This window comes from Cyanistes caeruleus, chromosome 17 (genome assembly GCF_971803275.1).
Source record: "Cyanistes caeruleus chromosome 17, bCyaCae1.hap1.1, whole genome shotgun sequence".
NCBI classification, from domain to species: domain Eukaryota; kingdom Metazoa; phylum Chordata; class Aves; order Passeriformes; family Paridae; genus Cyanistes; species Cyanistes caeruleus.
This window is the reverse complement of record NC_141717.1, coordinates 2,307,834-2,330,017: the sequence shown is the minus strand read 5'-3', so window position 1 is coordinate 2,330,017 and position 22,184 is coordinate 2,307,834. Positions and strand designations below refer to the sequence as shown.

Sequence of the window (22,184 nt, the reverse complement as noted above, 5' to 3'; positions counted from 1 at the left end):
CCAGTATCCTCTGGTGGCTCCAGTATCTCCTGGGTGCCCACCTGTGTCTGCATTCAGTGGTCAACTGGGAGGCCCTGGGGTTTGTTAGGTGGGAGGTGTTGCTGCAGGCCTGGAGTCCTTGGTTTATCCTGTGCCTGATCAGAGATTCTCAGAATGCTTTGGGTGGGAAGAAACCATAAAGTTAATCTTGTTCCACGGGCAGGGACACCTTCCCCTATCCCAGGCTGCTCCAAGCCCCATCCAGCCTGGCCTTGGACACTTGCAGGGATCCAGGGGCAGCCACAGCTGCTCTGGGCACCCTGTGCCAGGGCCTGCCCACCCTCCCAGGGAACAATTCCTTCCCCATATCCCATCCATCCCTGCCCTCTGGCACTGGGAAGCCATTCCCTGTGTCCTGTCCCTCCATCCCTTGTCCCAAGTCCCTCTGCAGCTCTCCTGGAGCCCCTTTAGGCCCTGCAAGGGCTCTGAGGTGTCCCTGGAGCCTTCTCCTCTCCAGGTGAGCACCCCCAGTGCCTTGACCAACCCCTAATCCTTGGACCTTTTACCAGATGTGTGAAATGACCACAGTGTGATTCCTTAATGAAAAATGGCCATTCTTGATACCCGGAGAGGGGCCCAGAGCAGGAGCTGTGCTGTGCCTGTGGGTGAGGCTGGCACTGTCCCATCGGGGCGCTGCAGCAGTGCCTTATGTGTCCCTTTGAGGGGCTGGGATAAGAAGGGCACCGAAAGGTGACCCCTGTCCATCCCCAAATCCTTGTGTGTCCCTTGCAGGCATGGCCATGTGCCGCCTCCTCCTCCTCCTCCTCCCGGCCGGTTCTCGGCAGCAGGCGGGCCGGGTGCCGCAGCGATGGCGGCTCTGAGGCGTGTGGGCTCGAGGCTGCTGTTTATTTTGGGACTGCAGCACTGCTCCTGATTCGGTGCTTCCAGCCCGCGATCTAGGCCGTGTGCCGGATCGGCCATTAGCTGTTGCACGGGGGAATTCTGGCTCCCCTCCTCGCTGGAAGGGCCGGCAGCGATGCTGCAGACGGGGCTTTGGGACGGGAGCAGGAATTGATTTTGAAGCTCTCTCGCCGCAGAGCTGCCGTTTTTCGGGCGGCCTGCGCGGATGCTCCTGCGGCCACGGGAGGAGCAGGCGCCGAGAGCCGCAGCCTGCCTTCCCCGCCGTTCCCATGGCACTTGTCACACACACATCCCATGCATTCCCTGCCCACAGCGGGATTAAAGCCTTCTGGGAGAAGAATAAGAGGATGCGGGGAACGGAGATAGGGAAGAAGCAGGGAAAAGGAATGGAGGGCGTGGAGGGTTAGGGATGAATCCGGGAGCCGGCCCCACTGGAGCAGCGATCCTTGTGGGATTTGTGGCAGGGAGAAGCCACAGGCATTGCCTTCCAGCCCTGCTGTGGGTGGGATGTCTGGGAAAAGAGCCCCTTCCTGAGGGCTGGAGGCGCCGGTGCGTGCACACAGAAATTCCTGTCACATCTCCCAAACCCAGCCTTGGCCTGAGGGTGCAGATTTCCCTCTCGGTGATTCCAACTGTGTTTGTTTCCCCCTGCAGACCCTGACAGCCAGCTGTATGATATGGGATATACCCCCGAGGAGGAAGCCCCGGCCTGTCCCGATGAGTTTGATGATTTCGTCACGTTTGAGGCAAGTATGAGCTCTGTTCATTCCCATAAATGTTGGCTACACGTGGAGTGGGATCTGGGCACAGAGGCTCTCCCTGTGGGGAGGGGAGTTTGCTGTGACAGGGCTCAGGGATGCTTAACGTGTACAGACAAATTCAGTCTCTGGGTGACAGGCCCAGAGAACCTGCACCCTGCATTTGGTGGTGTTGAAGTTAAAACTGGTGGTGTTAAAACTGAAAGAGCAGAGCACGGTGCCCTGGGTGGAAAGGGAGCTCCTTTCTGTGGTGAAACACTCGTGACGTGGGAAGGGGACCTGCTGCTCTTGGCTTTGTCTTATTGCTGGAGTTTCTGAGCCTGGACTATCTGAGCTTGGTTTGGAGATGTACCACCCAGGAGCCTACCTGAGAGGCACAGCAGAGCAGTGGGATGGTGACATTTGCTGCTGTTTGACCAGTAAAAGGCAGAGCAGAGGACAAAAATCTACATTTTCTCTCTATTCTTGGGCTTGATGAAGGCTGTTTCTCTGATTTGGGCTGTTTTCCTGTAGTTAAAGCCTCCATGCCTTGGTTCCCTCCTGCATTCCTTACCACAGGAGCACATTGCAGCAGTGATCCTGCTGTTCCCAGCTGGAAAGGAGAGACCTCTTGTCTGTATCCAGGGGTTTTGGGCTTGGCTTGGAAGGCTTCACCCATTCCTGCACTGTACCCTCCAGCCTGGAGCAGGAGGTGCTGCAGGTGCCTTGGGAGCAAAGGGATGGCTGGTCCCTGTCCCATGTGGGGATTGAATTATTTCCCTCTGCTTTTTCCACACTTCCCCCTTCAGAGCTGTGACACCTGTGTCTTGGTAGCCTGAATGTTTTCAGGGTTGTCCTGTGCAGGACCAAGAGTTGGGCTCTGATCCTTGTGGACCCCTTCCCACTCAGGATATTTATGATTCTGTGTGATTTTTATCACACTACTTGTTGCTGGCAATGAGACTCCCGACCTGCTTTGTATTTGCATGCAAATATATTTATTTATATCTGTGTGTATATTTGCTTGGTATCATCTGTAGTACATCATTTTGGCCTTGTGATTTCTTGATAAAAGGTTAATGATAGTCTGGGCAGCTGGTCCTAAAATTATGGAATGATTTGGGTTGAAGGTACCTTAAGGCTCATCCTGTGCCACTCCCTGCCACAAGCAGTGACACCTTCCACTGCCCCACATCACTCCAAGCCTCATCCAACCTGGCCTGGGACACTTCCAGGGATAGAGCAGGCAGAGCTTCTCCAGACAAGGTTGAATATTGGCTTATTTTTCCTTTTTGAAAGGTAGTTACAAGCCTCAGGAACAGCTGGGGAGAAGTAGGACATGAGGGCAGGCAGGGAGATGGATTTCCATGTTTTTTGTGTGGTGCAGGGTCGCAAATGTGCGTTTTAACGCTGGACTGAGCAGTGTGGAGGCTGTGACAGGCAAAGGCTTTCACTTTTTGCTCCTCAGGCCTGTGTCAAGGGACCATCTTGCCTGAGATTCCAAGTGGGGATGTTTTCCAAGGGCTAATTTAACATAGATGAGCTCTGTCAGCACTGGGAGCTATTCTGGGCAGCAATACCAACAAGGCAGGTGTGTGCCCCAGTGGGATGAAATACTTCTGCTGCTGGGCCAGCCTTTCCTTGAAAAGACAAGGTGACCCAAAGGAAAAAAGGTGATGAGTCCTGAAATCTCCTTTTCCAAAAGATCTGAGTGGATTTTTTACTGATTTCAGTGCAGTCCTCTAAAGGACAGCTCTACGTTTAACATGCCGGGGAAGAATTAGCCTTGTTGTCTTGGATACATGATTCGAAATAATTTCCAGCCTGCCAGGATTTCGTAGAGGTTCAGCAAATGAGAACATGTTTGAGAAATACCACTCAGCCTTGGGAGTGTAAAAATAAACTGGAGTCTTGGGGTGAGGGGGTTTTTGTTCTCTTCTGGCTGAGCCACGAGCTCCCAACGTGCTTTTTATCCCACATTTGGAAAGCTGGAGCTGGCCCAGGGAGGGAGAAGCCGTGGTTCAAAGCATCCTGCTGGGAGCAGCAAAGGCATGTTCCTCACGGGAAAAGAGCTGGAGAGGGCTCCAGCAGGCCCTTCTTGCTTAGGTGCAGCAGGATATCAGCACAGCAGAGAATAAACAGCCATTCCCAGTGTCTATATTCCATCTTGCTTTGGTTCTCCAGAAGAGATGGGTGGAGGGAAATCACCTTTCAAAGTGAATACATCACCTTTCCTCAGAGTACTGAGGAGCAAGCAGCAGTTGGGACTCTGGGATATCACACAGCTAAACACACCCCAAAACACAGCTGGGACACCTCAGGCACTGGGTGAGCCCCTCTGGCTGTGGCAGGGCTGTGGGGTGAAGTGGCACAGCTGGGATTTCTCCTCCCCTGTCACATCAGAGCTGAAGGAGTTGCTGCATTTGCAGAAGTGGCTGGGGACAGTTGTGGTTATTGGAGTGGAGTACTGGTCCCTCTTAAACAGCCCAAAATCCCAGTGGCTGGAGTGCTCAGCTCCTCCAGGTGCAGGGGTCTGACAGGGAGCTCTTCTCCTCAGTGTTTGTTCAAACAAGTGTAAACAAATCCTTTAAGCAGTCTCCAGGAAAATGTCTTCTCCTCCTTAATGAGGTTGCTCTGCTTGATGACTCATGTCCTCTTCTGGTGACTGTCATCAGGAGAGTTCAGCATCCATGGAAAACCCTGAGAGCCCACAGCTGGGGACTTGCACCCAGTATTTGCTCTCCAGAGAGAACCACCAGCACCTGCTTCCTCCAGGAAAAGACTTCTGAAGGGGACAAAGTCAGGAATTTGTGATGTTGGATACTGCCCCAGTTCAGCCACTGGTGTGGCTCTGGATGTGCCATGGATCTCCTGGCTCCTGTTGCACCATTCCAGGAGTGTCCAGCAGATAGGGCTGTCTGTTCAGATGCTTCCAAAGAGGATTTCTGCTCCCATGGCTCCACTGAGACAGCAGCTCCTGCAGCCATGTGGCTTCTCATGCCTCCACCTGGGCTTGCAGGGGGCTCATCCCAATCCCTGCAGCTCTTCTGTCACACATTCCAGAGGAACCTCATCCCAGTGCACCCAGCTGGGAGCAGGGAGAGCATCACCTGGCTGGGATCCCCTCCCAGTGTGTTCCTCCTGCCCAAGGTGGAAACATGGTGGTTGCTGGGGGAGAAACCACCAAAAACTAATGACAGCCTTCCTGCCTTGTCAAAGTCACGTTGAAGGGAGCTTGGAGCTTTTCCATCTGGACACCTGAGCCCTGTTTTCCCCCAGGCTGGGCTGGCACAGCTTGGCTGCTGACTGCCTGGAAGGTGGGAGTTCTCCTTGCCTCCCTTGCAAGCTCCTGTGGAGCTCATGACTCAGTGCTGAGGCACAGGACTCGTTTGGAATGCTCTGGGGGACATGGAGGGGAATTTGGAGTTAGCTTCCTTGGGATCATGGAATCATTAAAGCTGGAAAAGACCTCCAAGCTCAACCCAGCACCACATGGATCCCCACTGTGCCTTGCCCTAGGGTGAGGGCTCTGCCCCTCTGCTCTGCTCCTGGGGCAGGTGAGCCCCCTTGGACAATGCAGAGTGGGAAGGATGACCCTTGAAAAGGGAAAATGAGGCATGAAAATGCTGGGATTAGGCTGGGATGGGCATGGAGATGTATAACTTAAGGTGGGCTGAGGATAGGTAGAGCCAGTGCTCTGTAAAGGCTGCCTGGGAGCACCATAAATACCCCAAAACAGGGATTTTTAGCTCTGGAAACTCGTCTTTTGGGCCAGCAAGGTCAGAGGAAGGCGCTGGTTGAGCTCTGCAGGACGGGGCAGCCGTAAATCCTGCGGATGCAGCGCCTTGTGCAGGGCTGTTGCCATCTGCTGGGCAGCTGCCGTGGCTCCTCTCAGAAGCAGCCAGGAAAACAAATTCAGCACAGCCACAAGAGGGGAATTTGGCTTTTCCCTGGAAGCCTTCACCTGCCCAGGCACATCCCCTCTGGCTGTTTGTCTAGCAGGGGATTGTACAGCGCGGGAAGAGTGGATCTGGGGAGGAAAGTGGGAGTTGGGAAGGTCCCAAGTTTTGTGAATTTAGGGAATATGAGCTACTCCTGGCTCTCCCAGCCAGGCTGCCTACAGGTGCAGCTGGGAGAACTCCAGCTCAGAATATTCCATGATATTCTGTGCAACAGTGAGCAGCAGCTTTAGGGCTGACACATCAGCTCTGTGAAACTTTAACTCTGTTAAAACCAGGATTTCTTTCCATGCTGAGCAATTGAATTTAAGGCTTCTTTGAGGGCAAAAATCAAAGCCAGGCCATTGAAATCCACATTGCTGCGTTTCTCCAGCTGCTCAGAGATTCTGCAAAGGGGACTTGCAGGACCCCAGCTGTGGGTTGTGTCACAGAAGCTGTTGTGGGAGCACGTGGGGACCGGAGCTCGGCTCTGCCGTCATTCCTTGTGCCTTGTGTTTTGCAGGGAGCCCACCTGAGGTGGGTGTAGGAAGCTGCTGCAGGCTCCTTGTGTCCCCTCTGAGTCACCCTGTGGACCTTCTGAGGTCCTTTCCTAGTACAGAATTCCTGGGACGACACTTTCCTTCCCGAAGGCAGAGCTGGTGAGCACAGAGCGTTTGGGAGGGCCCTGCTTTGCGATCTGTGGCATTTTAGGTGAGGTTTTTTCCCTCCTCTGCCTCTCCACACCACTGTTACCACAGTGTGCATGTCAGGCTGAAAAGATGGGCTTGAGCTTTGTAACCTCCTCTGAGCTGTCCAAAGGGCTCAAAGCACCCTGACAGAGCTGGGTTCAGCTGTTCCCTCGCTGTCCTAACTCCGGTGTGAAGGTCTGGTGGTTGGAATGGGGATGTGAGAGCTCAGGTTTTCTGTACAAGTGCTCTTCCCACCTTCTGGAATGGCCTCAGTGGGCCTCTGGTCACAGGGCTGACCCGAAAGCACTGTGAATGAAATGGTCACAAGGCCCTCTCCAGGCTGCTGGAATTGGTGGACTTGAAATCTTGCAGGTGGCTGGAAGTGCAGGCTGTGGAATGTGACAGATGCAGTTCAGTGTCTGTTCACCTGTCCTTGGGGAAGCACATGGACAGTGTCCCCATTGTCACCAAAGCCTTCCTGCTCCCCTGCACTGAGAGAAGGGCCATGAGCCCTCTGGACAGCAAGTGAACAGTCCCACATTATCCTGTGTAGGATATATATTATCCTGTATGGCATTCTGTGTATTCACAGAATCCCACAATAGTTTGAGTTGGAAGGAACCTTAAAGCTCATTTTGTTCCACCCCCAGCCATGGGCAGGGACACCTTCCACCATCCCAGGCTGCTCCAAGCTCCATCCAGCCTGGCCTTGGGCACTTCCAGGGATCCAGGGGCAGCCACAGCTTCTCTGGGCACCCTGTGCCAGGGCCTGCCCACCCACCCAGGGAACAATTCCTTCCCAGTATCCCATCCATCCCTGCCCTCTGGCAGTGGGAGCCATTCCCTGTGTCCTGTCCCTCCATGCCTTGTCCCAAGTCCCTCTGCAGCTCTCCTGGAGCCCCTTTAGGCCCTGGAAGGGGCTCTGAGGTGTCCCTGGAGCCTTCTCCTCTCCAGGTGAGCACCCCCAGCTCTCCCAGCCTGGCTCCAGAGCAGAGGGGCTCCAGCTCTCCCAGATCAGTCCATGGTGATAATTTAATATCTTAAAGCAAGGAAATTAATTTATTGTGTAGACTTTGAACTGTGTAGAGGGAAGGATGGGAGTGTAAATCAGACAGGGGTCCCTGAAGGCAGGACCCAGTGCAAGGTGAGAAATTTCTCTGCTATTCAGAAAAGATCCAAGTTGAAGTGTTTGCCCTGTAGGAAATAGGCTGGAAGGAGTTTGGAAAACGAAGTCCTTGGAACCTTATCTTGAACCACAAGTAGATTGTGTGAGGCTGGGAACGTGGGAACCGGGCTGTGGGACGCCAGGAAGGACCGGGAGTGAGGGGGGGCAGCAGTGGGAGCAGGGGTGTCTCAGTAAGAGTTTGAGAAGTAAAAATGGCTGGAATTGGGGTTTCCTAATTAGTTTTAGTGTCTGATTTTAGGCTCTCATGGGAGTTCCAGATGTTGTCTGAGGTCCTGAGGCACAAGCAGAGGAGCTAAAGGGCTGTGACCTGCTCTGTGGAGGAGCAGATGCAGGCAGAGCTGGGGTTAAAGCATAACTCCTTCCTGCCGTGCTCCGAGCAGGAATCTGGGCTGGACTCGGCTCAGGAGGTCAACTGCTTATCAAGGTACAGGACAGAGCAGGGGGTGCTGCTCAGAGCTCTGCACCTCAGGAACGAGGTGGCCCAGAGGACAGCGAGGATAACGCAGAGAAACGGGGAAAACGTGCTTTGGGAAGGTAATGGAAGGAAATCCGCGTGTTTGTGCTGGGTAGGCAAGGCTGAGGGAGCTTGAAATAGGCGAGGTTTCTGCGGTGAAGAAATAGAAAATAAGACAGAACCCTCAAAACTTGTGGGTGTGAGCTGTGCCGAGGCCTCCGTATGCCGAGGGCTGCCGTGGGGAAGGGCAGAGCCCATGGATCAGCTCTCTGGGCTCCTGTTTGCAGGGTGGCACTGGGGTGTTTGTAAACCTTCTTTGGGGTCAATATTGTCACTGCCTGCCAGAGATCAACCTCTGAGTCACCAAAAGCACTTCTGACCTGCCCCTGGTGAGCAATCCAAGCTTTATTCATCTCTCTGTTGTGGCTATAAGGAAGGAATTTGTCATTTAACGTTTAATTATTCACCAGAAGCACCACGAAGGTTGAGATAAACCCAGACAGGTCGCTTTTGGATTGAACCTTTTTATTTGGGGGATAGATTTTTGGGAAGTGTGAGCACCTGGAGCGAGGCTCCCGAGCCATGCTTTTATTTTGGAATTGAGGGGAGCTGGAGGAGGCCACGGTCACACGCTGGGGAAGCGCTGGAGCTCCTGCTCCTTATCGGCAGCTCGGGAACAAAAGGCGCTCTGTTGGGACTCTGCAGCTCTCCCCTTAAGCCTCCCCTGGACTTTGCTTCCCTCCTGCCTCGCAGAAGCAGCTCCTGCAGCCGGCTCTGGCTCTGGAGAGAGGCGATGTCTCCACAGGTGGGTTTTTGCGACAGAAAATGAGGAGGGGTTGGGTTTTCAGAGGTGCCAGGAAGGGCCGGGTTGGGAATCCAGCTGACTTTTTACATGGGCAGATTCTCCTGTTTTTTTACATGGAAATGGTTTAGATTACAAGAGGAGAGATTTATATGGGATATTGGGAAGGAATTGTTCCCTGGGAGGGTGGGCAGGCCCTGGCACAGGGTGCCCAGAGAAGCTGTGGCTGCCCCTGGATCCCTGGAAGTGTCCAAGGCCAGGCTGGATGGGGCTTGGAGCAGCCTGGGATGGTGGAAGGTGTCCTGGTGGCACTGGGTAGAACTTTAATGTCCCTTCTAACCCAAACCATTCTGTGATTCCATGGGCTGTGGTGTAACTTCACATTTCTCTCTGCCTGCCTCTCCCTGGGGGAATTGGACCAGCACAGACGGTGCCTGCTGATTTTTGGGGTGCTGGGCCGGTGTGCCAGGTGTGGAGTTCTGTGAGTTAGTTTGGGGGTTGTTTTTTGGGCTAAGTGGGTGTTTTCAATTTGCCCCAACAGGTGCAGCAGCCCTTAGGGGGGTGATGGAGTGTAACAACTCAAACTGCAGGGGCTGAGCTGTGAAATTTGCCTTCACCCAGGGCTGAGTACAGGCTCCCTGGCTTCCCTGAAAAGCTGGCATTGCCTGGATATGTGGGAAGAGGGCAATATCGGGAATCAGAGGTGGCAGTCCCCAAAGTGACTTTCTGGAGGCTGAGCTGCCCTGGGGTGTTCCAGGGCTTTGGGGTCAGCTGGATAATTGTGGCACTATAAACACAACCGTGTCCCTTCTCCCTGGCTCCCAACCCGGTGCTGTCACTGCTGTCTGAACCTCAGGGTGTCCTTGGAGGGAGATTTTTGTAGCTGATCCATCTCCTCTCCATCCTGTGCGCAGTCAGGGCTGGATTCCTCAGAAACAGACTCACACTGCTGGAAAAACAGAGTTGTTTTTCCTTTTTCTTGTCACTCACTTCCCCTCCCAACCTTCCGAGTGTTTGTGTCCAAGGACAGCAGAGCTCTGAGATGCCAGGACAGCTCCAGGGACAGCCCTGCCTGGAAGGAACCTCCCTGGGAGCCAGACTTTGCCCTCCTTTCCAAGGCAACGCCTTGGCAGAGTTTGTGCTGAAGCTTCTGTCCCTGCCTGGACATTGCAGGTGATTCCCAAGAATCCCTCTCCTCGCACTGCAGCAGCTTTTCAAAAATCCATGTGGTTTTATAGCACTTTACAACATCTGATTAAGTAATCTTTACTCCCACATGTCATCAGATGCCTGGAATTGATGAGCTGCTGCTGGAGAAGGCTCCTAAAGGCACCTCACCACCTCACCTGTCTCATCAGGGCACGTTGCATCATGCCAGTGCTGATTGCACCATTTATTTCCTTTTAGAAGCAGGAGTGCTCACCTGCAGTTTCCCTGAGCAGGCAGAGATGCCTCCAGGTGGTCCATGTCCTGTCACCAGGTGTGGCTCTGGGGAAATACCTGCTGGAGCAGCTGGATTTGGGACTGGGAGCCTCCATCAAACCCTGATCCTGTTCCAGCTCAGAACTCTGCGTGTGCCTGAGTCCCAGTTTTAATGTCTGAGGTTTGCCTGAAGCACCTCAGGGTGTGTTTTATTCAATAAAAACTTTAAATGCTCTGATATTGGTGATACCAACCCCGCTCTGAATGTGGCAGAGATGTTCCTGGCGAGTCCCCTGGGGTGGTTGTAGCCCACCCTGGCTGTCCTGAGCCCATGGATGTTTTTAAGTGTATTTGGCTTTTTTTTAAGCTGGAAAAAATGTTTACTTTCTGCTCAGAAGAAGGCAAAGGTGGCTGAAGGAGAGCTGTGGCAGGGGGGTTTGAAGGGTCAGTGCACAAACCAGCTGCTCATGAGGCCATAAATAAGAACTTTCTGTACCCACACACTTGCCCAGGGACGGAGATTTGGCTCTGTCAGGCATTTGGCAATACCTGAACCCCCTTGGTTTGCCTGTCTCCTCTTGGCATCTCTTCTGGAGGTTTAGTTACTGATTCTGTGGTGAAATGTGCAGCAAAGTTCTCTACGCTCGTGCTCAGGAGAAGGACTTTGTTTTCAGTTTCAACTGCTTTTTAACTCATTGTCCACACAGGTTTAATTTTTATAGGGTTCTCCTGCTTTTGAAACCTCATCTAAGCTGGTATCACAAAGGAAAAATACAATTTTTAGACAATTAATCAATGCACATCTTTGGTGTGGCTGAAGGACAATGGTTGTTGTGCTGTGCTGGTGGGTTCTCCTACTCCAAAAAGGTTGCTCCCAAATCCAGCCTGTCCATGCATGTATTTCCCATCAGTAAGGTGTTTTGGAATGATTTGATAGAGAAATCACAGAATCATGGAATGGTTTGGGTTGGAAGGGACCCTAAAGGTCCTCTTGTTCCAGCATATGACTAAGGGCACTGTTCTGCGCCTGGTTTGCTTCATGTTGAGAGGGTCAGCAGTAACCACAGCAGGGTTTTTTATCAAATTACTTGTGAATTGGAGTCTTTGGAGGTTTTTTGGCTTCTTTCAATACTTGTCTTTACTCTGTACTTATTATAATACTTCAATTTGCTCATTATAATACTTCAACATATGCTTAAATTTAAGTTTTTTCCAATGAGAAGTGGTAGAGCGGGGAGTTGCTATTTATAAAGCAGCCTTTATTTTGTAGTGTGCAAGCAAAATTCTTTCCAGTTTGGCATGAAATCCTTTTCAAACAGGCAGAAGGGAGGGGAATGTGCAGCTGGGGGTGGCTGCTGTCACCTCTTGGGCTCTCTCTGTCTGTGACCAAGCCAAGGCAGGTCAAGGCTCTGCTTCCCCTTGTCCCACCTGCTGGAGCATTAATGGTGTTTCTAGAAAGTGCAGCATAAATCCAGTAAAGCACTTAAACAAGTCCCAGCTTTAGGTGTGTAAGTGGTTTTGGTGGATTTATGCTTTTTTAAGTGGGTGGGGGCTTTAGAGGCTTTTTTTTCTCTCTGCAGCACTGGCACAGGCTCTGCCCTAGTGGAGTTTTCTGGAACTTCAGACTCCAGCTCTGTCCAGCTTTATTTTGTGTTTAGCTTCAGGGTGGTGTCCTGGAGGTGCTGGTGTCCACAAGCTGGGTGGAAGCTGAGCCAGGTTTCCAAGAGGAACTCCTGGCTGTCTTCATCCTGCTGAGTGTGGTGGGCACAGGGGCTGGGAGAGCAAAGCAGGGCTGGGCTGAGTCACTTGGCTGCTCCCAGTGTCTATGTGGAGCAGGAATTGCTGTTAGCAGCTCTCTCTCCTCCATCCCTTTGAGATTTTCTATCCATTTTTGCTCCTGGAAATGTACAAGGCCAGACTGGATGGGGCTTGGAGCAACCTGTGACAGTGGAATAGGCAGGGAGTGGAATGATGGGCTTTAAAGTCCTTTCCAACCCAAACCACTCCATGATTTTATGAACACAGTGCTCTGAGAAACATAATTTTCTCCAAAATCCTTGGAAAAAAACCTGGAAGCTGTTCTGTGCACCCTGGCAGAGGAAAAGGATTTCCTTCAGTCGTGCCTTGCATTCAAACTGCTGCTGTTTTGCTGGAGGAGCAGCTGAGCACGTGGGATCCCACCAGGTGAACTTCAGGAGGATCAGATGGCTTTCCATGTTCTCCTCACCTGGCAGGAGGGCTCCCACCCCTCTGGTGACAGGGGATCAGCTGGAGCTCAGCACCAGCACTGGCAGATCCCAAAATTCCTTGATTTGTTCCGAGGCACGCTGGGAAAATCCCCAAATCTTAGGAAAGGGGCTGGCACTGTGAGGGGTAACAAGAGCTTTGGCTTTTGGGGGTTTCTACTGCTGCTCCCATGGTTCTCCAGACATCAGGATCAGAAGGGATTGTCCCTGCCTGGTGTAGGAGCAAACAGGCAGGACTGAAGCTGAACACCTGCCTGGTGTGCAGAAATGGGAGGAAAACACACTTCTCATTGCTTATATCACATGTCTGTTAAAACCCTGCTGCTTTCCCAGAGCCTGCTCAGTGATGGATTTGAGATGCTGCTCCAGCTGAAGTGTGGAGATTTGAGTCCCTGCAAATCAGAAGCTGTAATGAAGATTTAGAAACAGTTTATTTGCTGTTGAGGGATGGAAGGTTTTACCGGACTGGGCAAACAAAAAAAGGTGCTCCAAGGGCTAATTGGGAGTTTTGAATGGTGTTTTTTGCAGGGAATTCAGATTCTTGTCCTCTTGGAATGGGGCTGGAGAAAGCAGCAGTGATGGGAACTGCTGAGTCAGCAGTGGGTAATCCCTCCTGCCCTGGCCAGATCCATCCTGGCTCACAACAAAACCTCCCTCCAACTCTTATTTAGTCCCTATTTTTGTGATCTGCTTCCCGAGCCCTGCAGAGGCTGAGGTGCACCCCATGGTGCCCACAGAGCAGCACCTGGGGCTGGTGTGATTCCAGAAGCCGAAATTCCTGCGCTCAGAAATGCAACTCAGCCAAAACTCCCTGCCTCATCCATGTTCTGTCCCGCTGTGCCACGAATCCACGCAGCTGTAGGATCTCATTCTTTCTTTCCTTACGTTTTTTTTCTCAACCAGGCAAATGAGGTGACTGACAGTGCCTACATGGGCTCGGAGAGCACCTACAGCGAGTGCGAGACCTTCACGGATGAGGACACCAGCACCCTGGTCCAGCACGAGATGCACGACGAGGTGGAGACCGACAGCGCCATCGACTCCACCGTGCACTCGGAATTCACGGATCCCATCGAGGAGCCGGAGCATGGGTGAGTGGGAGCAGCCAGGAGAGAAACCCCCCTCACACGGGGTGGTTTGGGGGAGACACGGCCTGAGGGTTTCACATCGAGTTGGTCTTGCTGGAACTTGGTTTGGTCTTTGTGTTTGTAACAACGTGCGAGACCAAAATAGCTCTTCTGGAGGAATAACGAGAATAATTAGGCTGGTTTGTGTAGGCTGGTTTGGAGCCTGGCCTGGCAATCTCTTTGAGTTAATCGTTGCTTGCCTTGGGAGATCTTCTGTACCCTCATTAGCATCTTTAACCTCTAAAATTACTTCTCAGGTGATCCAAACACCTGAAAGACTTGCAGTTTTTAATCTATCACTTAAGCCAGAAACACAACATATAATTTTCCAGTCAGGAGGGGAACTCGTTCTATTTTTGTTTTCCCTAAAAACATGCGTGTGCCCTTTGATGTGCAACCACCTCCTGTAATAACTGGTTTGAAACCTCTGCCTGGAGCACAGAAATGTGAGCCAAGATCTCCTTCCCCAGGTCTGAACCGCTGCTGGCAAAACTGCTCCTGGGCCCACCCCATTTTTGGAGGAAAAGTGGGGTTTGGGGTGAAACTGGGATGCTGGCAGGCAGGAGGGCAGGGAAAAACTCCTTTAGGATCAGAATCACAGAATGGTTTGGGTTGAAAAAGACCTTAAAGCTCATCTCTTTCCTCCCTCTGCCAAGGGCAGAGACACCTTCCCTTAGATCACATTGCTCCAAGCCCCATCCTGGACACATCCAGGACTGGGGCAGCTGCAGCTTCCCTGGAAAATCCATGCCAGTGCCAGGTTAGTGCCCCAAGAGCATCAGTGTGCACCAAAACCTCTGGAATAATCTGTAACACACAGGATGAGTTCAATCCCAAAACACAAGGCCCTGGGTTGGTACTGCAGGGAGTGCTTACAGCTCTTTTTGGGAGCACCAGGATTCCCTCCCATGCCAAAATCCCATCTGGGGATGTGAGAGAGGCAGCTCGCAGCTCTGGGCCCCGGGGCTGAAAGGGTGCTGTGGATAAGAGCAGAAATGGGATTACACAGCTCAGCTCTGGTGGTGGTGACAGTTAAATTGGGAGATAATCAGCTGTGAGCTCCTGTCACCAGCACAGGGTCCCTGCAGGGGTCATGGCAGCCTGCCTGCGCTCCGGGCCGCTGGGGAAAGCAGCCTGCTTCGGATTCGCCTGCCTGTAGGTACAGAACTCTGCCTTGGGAAACGGGGTTTGCCAGATCTGCTCAGTCCTGATGTGTGCCAAGTGTGGGGTCAGCAGGATAGGAGGGAAAGAGTCCAGAGGAGGGCACAGAGATGTCCCAAGGGCTGGAGCCCCTCTGGAGCCAGGCTGGGAGAGCTGGGGGTGCTCACCTGGAGAGGAGAAGGCTCCAGGGACACCTCAGAGCCCCTTGCAGGGCCTAAAGGGGCTCCAGGAGAGCTGCAGAGGGACCTGGGACAAGGGATGGAGGGACAGGACACAGGGAATGACTTCCACTGCCAGAGGGCAGGGCTGGATGGGATATTGGGAATGAATTGTTCCCTGGGAGGGTGGGCAGGCCCTGGCACAGGGTGCCCAGAGAAGCTGTGGCTGCCCCTGGATCCCTGCAAGTGTCCAAGGCCAGGTTGGACAGAGCTTGGAGCAGCCTGGGATAGTGGAAGGTGTCCCTGCCCATGGTGGGGGGTGGCATTGGATGGGCTTTAAAGTCCTTCCAACCCAAACCATTGTGGGATTCCCTGCTCCCCCAGGTGTGGGCTTGGGATGATCAGATGTCCTTTGGGTGCTCTGTCAAAGCACAGTGGGCCCTATTCCCAGATTGTTACATGTGTTGAAATTCCAGGGAGCAAAAACCTTAATTTGATTTATAGATTTGAAAGGTTTGAAATGGGAACCTCTGGGAGTGCTGAGGGCTGGTTTTGGTACCATCAGACCCCACACAGGAGGACACCTCTGGTGCCCAGGAATATCCAGGGAATTACAGTCCCCCCAGTGCAGCTGCTGGGCTGAATCAGAGCTTCAGCATCACTTCAGGAGCTCTCAGAGCTCCACATACCTGAAATGGTTTGAGCTTAAAGATTGTTTAGGCTGTGTGTAGTAATGATTAATTGGACTTTGGATCCTGAAACTGCCTGAGCCTCAGGATGGGAATAGGAAATAAAATTTACTGCCCGAAGCATCCAGGCTGAGGTTTTCCAGGTGCCTGATCAGATCTGCTTCTGAACAGTGCTTATCAAACCACAGCCACAGATTTAGAGTTCTGGGCTTGGGTTTTGCTTCTCAATTAACAATTCCACCCCCTGGCTTCTATTCCTGGAGAGATTTCCGCTGCTTTTGGTGAGGGTCTGACTCACCACAGGGATGGATGGGTTCTGGTGGATCCCACTGTGGAATGTTGGTGCTTCTCAAGGGCACGAGGAGGATGTGCAGATGCCCACAAGCTGGGCTGGATTTATTTGTGGATAAATAGAGATCTGGAGGGTTGACATGTTTTTATTAGCAGGATAAGGGCAAATCCTTCAGATGGAGCAGGTTTTTGTCATAAATGGCTTATCTGTAATCTTTTATTTTTTTTTTATGGTTTAGTCCAGCAATCTGCTCATATCCCATTTCCCTCTCCTAGCAAGTGCATGGAGATAAGGTCATAGCCAATACCAATTTCTGTAATAATGCAATATTATTATGACTTTAGTGTAGAATTTTGGAGAGTAGAGTGTTAAACCCCCCAAAACACAGACCTGTGGCTCACAGCCCCGTGGCCACTTTCACAGCCCAGTTGTTGCAAATCCCTCCTGCCTTTTCTGCAGCTTAATTTGAAAACTTCCATAGTCCTGGGCAGGAAAGGGGCCTTGGCTTGGTGCTGAGGCCCTGGCACAGGGTGCCCAGAGAAGCTGTGGCTGCCCCTGGATCCCTGCAAGTGTCCAAGGCCAGGCTGGATGGGGCTTGGAGCAGCCTGGGACAGTGGAAGGTGTTTCTGCCATGGCAGGGGTGGAATGAGATGAGCTTTGAGGTCCTTCCAGCCCAAACCATTCCAGGATTGTGAGGCTCCATTCAATGGAAAGACTTTTCCAGGGACAATGACTCTGTGCTGAGCTGTGTCCCCTCAGGAGCGAGGGACACCCCAGGATCTGTGCTGGTGTGTTCAGGATTTGCATCGAGGCTAAACACGCTGCAGCCTTCTGGATCTGGTGTTAAAAACACATGGAGCAGCATTCCCCACTCCAGGATTGTCACACACAGCCTTTTCCCAGCAGGAGCAGGGAAAGGGCTCCTTTGTCTTGCTGGGGTTCTGTGCCAGCATCCTGAGCCCACCCCTCCCCAACACCAATCCCCCTGGGCTTATGGGGTTCAAGCCCAGGCCCTTGAGAGGATTAGGCAGGAACAAGCCTGGCACAGGCTGCTGTGGAACTCAGCATTCAGGATGTGCCTGGGACATGCCCAGCTCTTTCTCTGCCATGCTTTTAGTCCAGCAAGGACTTGTCACCAACCCCAGGCACTGTCCTGCAAGTCTTGAGTGCACCCAAATCCTCTGTTGCAGCTGCCAATGGAAAAAATTGGTTTATTGGGGGAAAAAAATCACCATAAACTTCCCAGTGGTGCCTGGGCTGTTTCTATCCTGTCCTGCTCTGCCAAAATGGGACACATCACTAACTTGGTGGGGTGGGATGACCCTGGCTGGGCACCAGGAACCCACCAAAGCTGCTCCATCCCTGCCCTCCAGAGATGGACAGGAAAAGAAAATACAACAAAGGGTTCATGAGCTGAGATAGGACAGGGAGAAATCACTCATCAAATACCACCATGGGCAAAACAGACTCAAACTGGGCATATTAATTGAATTTATTACTGACAAGATCAGAGCAGGGTAATGAGAAGTAAAATCAGACCTTAAAAACACCTTCACTCCCCATCATCCCTCTTCCCCAGTTCCCCCTCCCTCCCCATAGTGGCACAGGGAGATGGGAGTGGGATTTATGATCCCACTGATTCCACTGCTCAGGAAGAGGAGGCAGGGCACTCCCCTGCCCCAGTGTGGGGTCCCTTGCACAGGAGGGAGCTCTCCATGGACCTCTCCAACCTGAGCCCATCCCCTGGAGCTGCTGCCCCGTGTGTCACTCCTCCATGGGCTCAGTCCTTCAGACACAGCCTGGGTCCCCACAGGGTCACAAATCCATCCAGGACCCTGCTCTACCGTGGGCTCCTCTCTCCATGGATCCACAGGTCCCTGCCAGGACCCTGTCCCAGCACAGCTGCCCATGGGCTCCCAGCCCCTCTCAGGCACCCCCTGCTCCAGGCCTGGGCTCCTCCAGGGGCTGCAGGTACATCTCTGCCCCTCCCTGCCCTCCATGGGCTGCTGGGACACAGCTGCCTCCCCATGGGCTTCCCCACAGAATCTCAGGGTCATCCCAGGAATCTCAGGGTCATCCCAGGAATCTCAGGGTCACCCCAGCTCTGGTGCCCAGAGCAGCTCTTGCCCCTGTCGTGCCCTGCCCTGCAGAGCTGTTCCTCTCCAGTGTTCTCACCCCACTCTTCTCTGCTCTCAGTTCAGCTGCCCCATCACTTTTTTGTGTTTTCCTTCTCAAATTTGCTATCCCAGAGGTGCCACCACCATTCCTGGTGGGCCCAACCTCAGCCAGCAGCAGGTCCATCATGGAGCTGCCAGGGATGGGCTGTGCTGGACGTGGGGGAAGCTTCCAGCAGCTTCTCACAGAATCCACCACTCCCTTACCGAGTCCTGACCTCACAAACCCAATCCTGCTGGGAAGAGGATGTCCTGGATGCAATGGAAAGCTGCTGTGGCACCTCCCTTCTAACATGTCCCTGTCTGTTCCCACAGATCCCATCCCCACGAGCTGGCCCTGGGCTCCGAGCTCAGCCACTCCATCGTCACCGTCATCAGCGGGGAGGAGCATTTCGAGGATTACGGGGAAGGGAACGAGGCCGATCTGTTCCCAGACCCTCTGTGTAATGGGGAAAGCAGCTTTGGCAGCTCCTCCTTCCTCTCTCCCAGGTAATGCCCAGCCCTGGTGCTGCTTCAGCAGGGGCAGTCGCTCAGTGCCTTCACTCTGCTCTGTGGGACAGGGGATTTGTCAGCCAGGGGGGCCTGGCAAACTCTGGGTACAACGGGATAATCGGCTTGGAAGTGGGAGAGGAATTCCTGCCCCCAGTGTTTCCTCTCCCTGGTCAATGCCTGTCCTGCTGACACCCAGCAGGAGGTGGAAGAGCTGTCTGCATTTCCAGTGTCACATTCCCACTCCTGTTAGGGATGTGGCTCCTCACAGAACCTTCCAGGAGAGAAAACCACCTGCAGCTTTACCCCTGATCCTGCAGGATGACTCTTACTTTTTTTTCTCTTTCATTATTTTGGGCTTTGATGCAATGTTTGGTTGGATTTGCACGAGCTGCAGCAGCATTCCTTCTCTAGGGCTAGGTAGAGCAGGAAGCAGGCTGTAGCATTTCCTCCTTGCTTTAGGGTCTGAAACCAGGAAAAAGTCCATTTTCCAGCCTGAGCAGGGTGGGCTGAGGAGCTGCTATGGTGGTACAAACCCCACCAATACTTTCCCTTTCTAAAGAAAAGAAGTGAAAGCTGGAATATCATCCAGTGCTGCAGCTCATAAAGTGTCTGGGATGACAGGTAACACCAGGGATGTGTTCCTTCATTGGAAATACAGGGCAGCAGTGATCCCTGCCAGCCACACACCCATGTTAAAGAATAAAAAAAATATACTTCTTCCTCTTTGGAATCACACATTTCTGCCTTTTTGCAGCTGTGTAAAGTTCTCAAAACTTCTGTTTTTTTCCTGTCTTCCCCATTTCTCCCAGCTTCCCAAATGCCTTCACTGAGTTTGGACGATTCTGGTTGCACAGGGCTGGCAGGGAAGAGCAGGTCAGGGCTCATTTCTTTTTGGCTGGTGCAGCAGCAATGTTGGAGGTGTCAGTCACAAATAGGAGCGTTGCTGTAGAGAATTCCAACCTTTTCCTTTAGGAAAGCAGTGCTCCAGCACTGTGGTGGGAAGGGCACAGTCTCTGATCCGTGCTTGTCCTTGGCCTGCTCTGTGCAGGGCTGTGCTGGTGCTGTGGCACAGGAAGAGTTCTCTGATTAAAACCCAGCCTTGGTGTTCGTTTGTCCTCGAGGATGAGCTGCCAGCCTCATCCAGAAGGCTCCTGGCAAGAAAATACCCAGCTAAAGGAGCTTTTCAATCACTTAATCACTTTTTGCCCACGCTCCCAGTGCTCCAGTCTTGCTCTGCCAGGGCACCATCTCTGCTCTGCTCTGTCTCTGGATCTGATCCACACCTTATCCCATCTTCCCCATGTTGGGAGGGGCTCGCTGGGCACGTGGCCACACAGGTTGTGGTGGTTTGTGCTGGAGACTCTCTGCTGGGGCTTGCTGGGGAGGCAGGCTGGAGATAAACCCTGCAAAACCTCTGGAGTCAGGAATGTGGGGCTGTTGGAGCTGGAGGATTTCCTCATGCCTCTCAGGTCTAGCCTCCCCTTGGATTATTGCTGTGTGTGTGAAGTTCTTCCCTAAACATTCCCTGAGTCTTGTGCAGTTCTGACTTTGGGTAGGAAGGAACAGGACACAGGGAATGGCTTCCCACTGCCAGAGGGCAGGGATGGATGGGATATTGGGAAGGAATTGTTCCCTGGGAGGGTGGGCAGGCCCTGGCACAGGGTGCCCAGAGAAGCTGTGGCTGCCCCTGGATCCCTGGAAGTGTCCAAGGCCAGGCTGGATGGGGCTTGGAGCAGCCTGGGATGGTGGAAGGTGTCCCTGCCCATGGTGGGGGGTAGAATGGGATGAGCTCTAATGTCCTTCCCACCCAAATTATTCCATGCCTGAGCACCCCCAGTGTGTTTAAAGACACCTGAAGGGACCACAGGCCCTGGTTCGGGTTAGATGGGTTTTTTGGCTGCATTTTGAATACAAAGAGCAGCATCGCTTGTAAAGGGCCACAAAACCACAGACCCTTTCCATGCTGCAGGAGTCCCTAAATGGGAATAATTTCTAGAAATTCTTCTGCCACAGCTCCAGAAGATGAACACAAACCCCAGGAGCCTTCAGGGAACAATGTGGGGTGTGGTGCTTCCCTGCCCAGTCCTAGTGTGTTTGAGTCTACCCTTGGACACCCATCTGGTAGGAAAAGCCTCTTTGCAGCTCCTGGTGGGAAATAAAGGGAAAAGCTCCTTGTGCCCATCCCGGCCACCAGGCAGCACCGAGGACCTGTGGAAGACAAACGCTGTTCCAGGAGATGGAGGGATGCACAGGAAAACTGTATTGTAGAACCACAGAATCTGCTGAGCTGGAAGGGACCCATCAGGTTCCTGGAGTGGGTGGGGGCACCCCAGGGCTGAGCTCTCACCCACTCCACGGGCAGGGAGCCAGGGCAGCCGGAGGCCAGGAGGATCTGCACACACCCCAGGAGCTGCCAGGCTGCCCTGGGGCTTCTCCTCCACACTTCTCTTCTTGTTTTGATTAATGTTGGTTAAATTTGGGTTCCCACCTGGGCCAGGCTGCAGCACCTGGGAAGGGAATGCACCCAAGAGCACCCAGAAGAGAGTGCACCTTCCCCCCAGGTGCCACAGAGCTGCTGTCACCTCTTCCCTGCACAAACCCTGAGCCACCGACCTGTCTGATGCTGGGAAAAGGTTATCCCGGGGCCAGACCTGCCCTGAGAGGAAGAGGGAATGGTTTTCAATTGAACTTTTTTCCCAGGAATGGGAAGAGATGAGAATTTGGAATTTGCTGGTGTCCAGCCTGTCTGAGGGGGCTGGGAAATACTGTACAGACAGCAGAGACTCCAGGCCTGACCCTGGGCTGGGGGCTGAGCCTCGGGATGTCCCAGCCCTGCGCTCACCCCGGGCCAGGAGTTGCTGTGTTCTGTATCCTGGGATTCACTGCCCCTTCCAGGTGCCTGCTGGGTTTATCTTGCTTGTGTTTGCTCACACCTTTACCTGTCTCTTCTACTGAACTGCTTGGGTTTTTCACTATTTAACCTTTCTTTGATTCACGTCCGTGGCTTCCAGAAGCGCATTTTCTTACAGGAGGGATTTGTGGAGTCTGGCCCCAAATTAATACAAACCATTTGCTGTTCAGAATCCCCTGTGTCCTGCCCAAATCATGAGGAAGTGTCTCCCAGCTTCCCAAGCTGTGCAAGTCCCACAGACCCCCATGTCCCTTCCCAAATTCCCTTTCCCCATTCCCTGCAGGAGCACAGCACTGCTGCTTGGCTCCTGTGGGATTTGCTTTGGAGGAGAGAGGGGTTAAACTGCACCCATCCATTTCATCTTGGCTTAAAAGCTTTTTGCAGTGAAAATCTGACTCTGTGCATTACTAAGGTGGGTCTGCAGCAGCACAGCTGCTCTACTTTTAAAACATCCCAGTGGAAAGTGGGACACTGACTGAAGGATCATAGAATCCCACAAAATCCTGAGTGGGAATAGACCCACAGGGATCATCCAGTCCAGCTCCTGGCCCTGCACAGACCCCAAACAATCCCACCCTGGGCATCCCTGGGAGTGTTATCCAAACACTCCTGGAGCTCTGGCAGCCTCGGGGCTGTGCCCATTCCCTGGGGAGCCTGGGCAGTGCCAGCACCTCTGAGGGGAGAACCTTTTCCTACAATCCAGCCTAAACCTCCCTTAGATTCATCCCTGGCTCACAGCACCCAGTCCTGCAGAGTGCAAGTTCATTTTGCACTTACTGAGGCAAACCAGGAGCCTCCTGAGACAA

General features: G+C 52.9%; 1 protein-coding gene across 10 annotated transcripts in view; it reads left to right on the top strand.

The window, feature by feature from the left end:
• RAB11FIP3 (RAB11 family interacting protein 3) overlaps nt 1-22,184 on the top strand; it is a 72,806-nt gene that overhangs the window by 33,805 nt on the left and 16,817 nt on the right. For 4 of the 10 annotated variants that reach the window (XM_086854225.1, XM_086854223.1, XM_023936471.2 and 1 more), the window contains 3 exons: nt 1,555-1,646; nt 13,278-13,465; nt 18,291-18,464. In XM_086854225.1, coding sequence (XP_086710351.1) covers nt 1,555-1,646; nt 13,278-13,465; nt 18,291-18,464 — 454 coding nt within the window. Of the gene's footprint in view, nt 1-620; nt 1,450-1,554; nt 1,647-7,570; nt 7,985-8,398; nt 8,710-13,277; nt 13,466-18,290; nt 18,465-22,184 lie in introns of those variants that run through there. The other 6 variants (XM_023936466.2, XM_086854227.1, XM_086854229.1 and 3 more) reach the window with 6 other exon arrangements.